The following is a 7,132-nucleotide window of genomic DNA, read 5'->3' on the forward strand; positions in this document are numbered from 1 at the left end:
ATCTTGACCATATCTATGCATAAAAAGTGCATATAAATGAAGCTTGAACAATTCTCTTTCGATTTCCAAGATCAAAAGTGTGCGCCGTGGCACTCATTTTCGAGCCATCAGGCAAAGCGCAGATCCATGCACGCACCACGGTGTTCGGGTGTGGGATCAAATCCCGCTGCCGCCAATTTTTTTCAGCAGAGTTGAGATGGAACACGGAGTGAATACGACCACTAACTGGCGATAGAACTATTGAGTGCAACATTATTCTGATTATATATAAACACCCCCCCCCACACCCCACCCCACACATATACATACACACACACACACATATATATATATATATATATATATATATATATATATATATATGCATATTATGTATAGCCTGAAGATGCATCTGCTGTGCTGTGAAATGTGCTGCGAGCTATTACAAGAAATACACATGAGATCTTTTTATGTCCATCAAATATACCTGACAGGTGTTATGCAGCCGTCGGGCTACATGCAATAGCCTATGGCTGGGGCGCATAGCATTACTGTGCCTGACGCATGGAACCTATCGTAACGGTAGCGATCCAAGGCTGGCCATCCAACGCGCCCAGAGGTAGGACCAGGCACTGTATTAGGTTCTTAAGTTGTGATGCTGGCGGCCACTGTCGTGCAGGGCCGGCAATGCCGCCTCAGGACAACGATAGCATGGTAACATCGCAAGCACCGCTGACTGGGAAGCAGTTGTGCTTAAAAGCGGGATGGTAAGCATTATAATGATAAGCCTCATAATGGTAAGATGTACCACACAAAGAGCCTGATATGACAAAATTTATAAAACTTCTTTGATTGACCTTGAAGAGCTTAAACACCTGACAGACCTATGGCCTAAGTAACCATGCCCCCTAAAACCATTAGCACGAAGGGTTTTTGGCATAAGGTGAATACAAACATTTTATCACTGGCTCCACTGAATACATAACCTGAAAAATCTTGCTTTCACATCACAAAACCTGCGAAATAAATATTTGGAACTTCAATATGTCATATTTTTCTGTTCCTCATCAAGCCTTGTAATTTATAACTTTAACTTTCATCCATTAACCTCAGAGCAGGAAAGGTACATCTAAGCAGCTGAAGTGAAATGGGCAGCTTAGACAGATTTAAAAGATGCATCAGTATCTGAAACATATGCAGCCTTGGCTCAAGGCAATACAAGCTATCAATGGACCTTACATTGTCCCAAACCATGCCCCAGTTATGCACATTTTTATATAAATGCATCATGTTGCATTGATATAATATTTATGTACCACCTTGTACTCACCATTTGCTCATATTGGTACGAGGAAATTGTGTTGATATAAAATATGCAATGATGCTGTGTAACAGATACATTGCTGAGGATAGGGCTACAACTAGGATTCAGAATATTGCAATATTTGACACAAAACATAAGTTTCTATAAATGTCACAAATCTGAAAACTTCCCTTGCATAAGCAGACATTCTATAATGGTGAAATTAATTAGATAGCCCTGCATCCTACGTGATCTAATTATTTCAGCATGAGACTTAGCATAAATCACAAAGATGATTTATTTTGCTGACTAACTATACATTTCAGGTACAACACAAACCAATGCACCCATTAAATACATTAACCACAACATTTGCTGCTTACATTGGATACATTTACCAAGCGCAGGTTATTGTTCAATGCCAGGTTTATGCTGCATGCAGTTGCATGGAGCGATTGCATTTTGTGATGGTGGCCTCCTCCAACAATGTTGAAATGCACTAGCAAATGTTGGCTTGCCCTTCTCATATTGTTGCTAGAATATTACAAAACAGACTAAGGTAAAAGTGACTATCACATCATGATGACCTGCTTTGGACATTATTTGATGACATTGGCTGGACTTTTGAAGGAAAGACACAAAACTACAACTTTAAATAGCCCTAAATCAAAATGAGGTGTCCAGACACAATGAAAAACACACATTAGGTGGAGGTGAGGTAGGGCCGCCCTAAGCACAGCCCACCAATATGCCACGCACATTGATTCTTCCGATCTGGAAAAACGTAACTAATAATTTCACGTAAGTTGAATTATGCCGGAAAACTCAGCCAATTTTCGACATAAGATGACCTTTTCTAGACAGTGCAGGCAGATAACTCCTTTGGTGAAATGTTATATCAGGAAGGTCCACAACATTGCATCATACCAAACATTTCCATTACATTATAGTACCTTTCATGTCTCAATAAACACATCTAATGCAATTACACAGCTGTGCTGAACTGACATAATTACTGGTTGGCCTATTTCATGGGTGGTAACAGCACTGTGGACAAAGGCTATCAAAGCTTATGTGGAATATTCAAATGCCAATCAGACAACAATCTCAATATTCATGTATTAAAAAATGACAGGACCCTTAGCTCCAACATCAATACACCTGAGCACGCCTTGGCCAATCACTTCGCATGCAGCATTCCACAAGCATTCAACAGCCGGTAGCCTAGGCCACAACATTCATAACTGGCAAGTTGTGCAGTAACTGAATCATTACATTATCAGTTTTGCTGCAGAATGTTCAAATGAGTCATTATATGTAAACTGAGACATAATGTGACTCGACAAAAAACAACATACATCTGATTAGCCCGGAGGCATCTGAAATTACTTGAACACAATCTGATCCTCCAACCACCATCCCCAGTACCGCACCACAATTCAAGTGCTTTGCGACTGAGAAATGCGATTACACTTAATCGCCACAAACAAACCAAAGATGCCACTAGCACAGCACTGCCAACTTTTAGTACAGCATCCTAAATCTGGTGTTAATCCCGACTCTGGTATACTTATAGTATGTGTCGATACCTACTAGTCAAAACTTTTGAGCACCCGGTGTTGTATTGCCCTGCCTCAAAGAAACTGTTCCCGCCCATGGCACCACCTCGGCCTGCAACTTGGCGCAGTGGCGTTACGTTTTCCCATGTTTGACGCTGTCACTCACAAATACAGGTGCATTGTTACAACGTTATCGCATTCTGCACCTTTTCCAAAGCCCATCCGGTTGAAGTTCTGTGTGGTGCAGCAGGCCCTAGCAACGGACTTCGATTAAAAATAGCGAGCTCTTTATTGCTTCTTAGCAGGCTTTTCATAAGCCCGTATCGTTCGGAAGCTATTCCATGCTCAATATGTACAGTTGCTCTTACAAAACAAGATGTTGACAAGTCAAAACAAAACAAGTTGCTCGTGGCACGACTGGCTATACACGGTGATATGCGGACCTCGAGAGCTGCGTCCGTGGATGTGAACGGCCGGGGGCCACGGATCACAGAGGCAGCGGGTATAACAGATGTATGTTTTGCTGGCGTGCGGCTGGCGGTTCCCGTTTGGACTGAGACGAAATTATTCGTCATTTCGCTATTTGCATATATTTCTGGAATGAGCAGTGAATCCTGGAATAGTTTAGTCTAATCAGAATGTACGATTTTTGCAAGTATGATGATATAACACGGGGTTATGCGTCATGCGGCGTTTGTGATGTATTGCATTCAATGACCACGCTTGTCCAAGGCAGGCTTACCGTTAGCTAGCCTTAGGCTTGTCTATGCCTTTTGTACCTAGTGGCAGAGTTGAACACCTCAGCTTGCAGAACTCGCTTTGTCTATAGGTATGATTAAATAAACATTTGCAATATTGATTTGTAATAGCTCCTACACTTGTTATCACAATGATGTAAGCCCAGTAAGGAAGGTACAGTAAAGCCCTATGATCTGGGCCTTTTGATGCTACAGTCAACAGTGTTTTATAATTTAGGGCTTGTACACACGTGTATAATAAAATAATCGCAGGTCGAACATTTCAAATGCTACCAATCGTTCGAAACCAACGGCACAGGAGATCTCTCGTACAAGGCGTAGTCATGGCAGCTGACCGCAACCCACGGATATGAAACGCCAGGCAACCGCGATACGCGATGCGCTATAAACGCTGCATGACGTTCAACCCCTAGTTATGTATACCCCACGGAAAAATATAAAATTATGATGAGAATAAACTGTTCCGCGATTTAGCCTCCCCTCCAGACAGTGTTTGCGTGACAAAACCGTGGACCATTCATTCAGAGTCCAACCGGGAAGCGCCAGCCGCACGCCACCAAAACATGCTCACCATTCATCATCATCATCATCACTGTGCATTTTCCCTTTCTCCTGCTTGAAACATCCTTAATTTTCTTCCATGATCCATTCATAGCAGGAAGTGCAGGCCTTTGTTTGAATACTGCGTCCCTCTGCACCCCCATGTACTCCGCCTGAACACGTGTTTGTCACTGTACCTACAAATCAAGCGGCTAGGTAAATAAGGGCGGAAAATGCAAAGTTTTGCATCTCGGTGTTGTTCAGTATCCATTATATAGTATCCTTCATTCGAAACCTGGGAGCACCTTTGTCGTGCTAATTTTGACATGTTGCAACAAAGATACATACGGTGCAACTGTCCTTTACCGGAAACTTGTATCGTCCAATGTCCATCACCTTTAGCTAAGGTCTAACAATTTTATCTTTTCGTAACGTCAAAATGCTACCGATTGAATACAACCGACTGATTACCCGGTCGCCGTCGACGAGCTATTAATGGAAATGTTACACATTTAAAAATACTGAAGGAAGCATCGGATATGATGAAATAAGCTCACATATAACTATTCGCATGCCTTTGAATAGAAAAGTCTGCTCTGGACCGCACAATTTGCACAGCATTCATTGGAAGTCAGCTGATGGCCGCTGTATCTGGAACTAGTGCTCACGAACGCCAGACATGAAATATATCACACACGTACACACGTACACGTTCTCGTGTATATAATCGTGTACGTGTGTGATATAATATATCACACACGTACACACGCACACGTGTGCGTGTGCGTACACACACACACACACACACACACACACACACACACACACACACACACACACACACACACACCACACACACACACACACACACACACCACACCACACACACACACACACACGCACACGCACACGCACACGCACACGCACACGCACACGCACATGCATATATATATATATATATATATATATATATATATATATATATATATATATATATATATATTGAGATACTTAGTCCTCCAAAATTCTTAGTGGAACTCATAACTAAGTAGAACTACTAAAATCATTCAAGCTTTTAGTTCTACTAAGATATTTGGCCAAATTTAATCTAATCAACACCTACTGCTATCTGACGCATAACAGCGTCACACCGGACGGGCACTTGCCCTAGATTAGTAAGCACGCGTGAGTGCATGTCAGGTAATACAACCTCCCGATAGGCACTCAAATGCTGTGCCAGTTGAGCATATCATGGTATCAGCTAAATGCTATCATGGCATCAGGTGACAGAAAATGCTCTGAATGACGGCTCAGCCTGAGCCAAGCCTGAAGCTGATATGCATCGGTGAATCTTACTCCTCAAGATGACACCGCACCCATTACAATTACAATGTATGGCATTTCGCTTTCATCATACGAAAGAATGCATGATAATCACGTGGCAGCGCTCTAGGCGCTCGCTAGTTGCGAACGTGTAGCAACATATGAAGGTGCGTGTGCGTTTGTGTGCGGGTGTGCGTGTGCACGTGCATGTGTATGTGTGTGTGTGCTGGTGGCGGCGCATGCATACACGCATTGGATCATTCAAGTCCGTGGTGCGACCACACGTTGTTCAGTTTCAGTTATTGAGCGGGTTGCGATCGTCCTGCTCGGGCCCCGGCACTCGTGCCTTACGATGCGGCGTTTCAATCACGTAGCCCCTGGCCGGCACGTAGCGCAGCCATCAGCAGTGCAAGAAGCTCAAAACGTACCTGGGAAAGGCAAGCCAATCCTGCAGGCACAGCATGGCCCTAATGGCCTTACCTGTCCTTTGACGAGGCTGGCGGCGAACTGCATGATGATAGCCTCGACCGTGTAGGCGCTGGCCCAGCCCCGTGGCGTCAGCAACTCCATGCAGATGGCGCCCCCGGCCATCACGAAGCCGCGCTCAATTCGCGGCGCCAGCACGCGCAGGAACGGCGGCGAGAACGGGAAGTTCTCCGGAAACGCCATGTTGAGCTGAATGCAGCGGATGTGCAAGTCTTTCATGTCGCGGTACAAGTCACTGGTGCGATCGATGTTAAACAGGTGGATGTTCCACTCGTAGAGGCAGTCGTTGACCAGCTCCACAGTAAAGGGTGGCTCGGCCTGCCGCGCCACGCTGCGCGTGATTTCGCGGTACTCCTTCATCAGTCGGCGGTTGCGCACTACCTTCAGGTGGCCGGCGTCGCGGACAGACGGCTCCTGCGGCGGCCGGGGGCGCGCTGGGCTCACGCGACTGTGATCCAGCATGCCGTGGAAGAAGCGCCGTGAGGCCTGGCGGGGCGAGTTGAAAGCTTGGTTGCGCCGGGTCGGCGTCAGAGGGCTGTCCGGTGACCGGGACGGCGCACCAGGCGGCTCGGTGTGCTTTGATTGGTGCGTGTCGACTTGCGGGTCCGAGGGTAACACATTGTCCTGGGGAACGCCAGCGCTTATTGCCGCGGGTTGATTGTACACGTTGTTTTGCTGGATGACTTGGTTCCCATTTCTTTGGTCGGCCGATAGGGAGCGGAGCAGACCAAGTTTTTTCAGGATGTACTTCTTGAGTGAAATTGCCATTGCAACTTCTGCTCACAACAGTCTGAAAGAGTGGCAACGTCAGCACGCAACGTAGTTGTACAACTCTTGATGCGTATTGGTTAGCGCCAGAGGCACGGTTGGCCGAGGCGGTTAAAATTCTGAAGTTGTGCGAAAAGTGTAAACAATCAGAGCTTCCACTGTTCGCACTGGGTCCGAACTCGGACAAGCGTACTCAGACGAACCCATTTCAGCAACTCTGAGTGGTCCAAGAAGACTGAGGGTCCTACTCGAGCGACTGTTATCCATCAGCCTATCAAACACGCGTGCCGGCGTCTCTGTACAGGGCGTCACACGAGAAACGTCTCTGTATAACGCGTCACATGAGAAGCTTAGCCGCCAGTCACTAGCACCGTCGTCTGAAAACCAGGAGGCATAGATTCGCAACAACAGCGCAA

General features: G+C 45.7%; 1 protein-coding gene across 1 annotated transcript in view; it reads right to left on the minus strand.

The window, feature by feature from the left end:
• Positions 1 to 6,734, minus strand: part of LOC119106200 (ubiquitin-conjugating enzyme E2Q-like protein 1) — a 49,205-nt gene extending 42,471 nt beyond the window's left edge. The window contains exon 1 of the mRNA XM_037229807.1: positions 5,943 to 6,734. Within this exon, the coding sequence (XP_037085702.1) occupies positions 5,943 to 6,716 (774 nt within the window). The 5' untranslated portion in view covers positions 6,717 to 6,734. The remainder of the gene's footprint in view (positions 1 to 5,942) is intronic.
• Between the last annotated feature and the right edge of the window lie 398 nt (positions 6,735 to 7,132).

The sequence above is a fragment of the Pollicipes pollicipes genome, unplaced genomic scaffold, assembly GCF_011947565.3.
Source record: "Pollicipes pollicipes isolate AB1234 unplaced genomic scaffold, Ppol_2.1 Scaffold_6138;HRSCAF=7277_pilon_pilon_pilon, whole genome shotgun sequence".
NCBI lineage: Eukaryota > Metazoa > Arthropoda > Thecostraca > Pollicipedomorpha > Pollicipedidae > Pollicipes > Pollicipes pollicipes.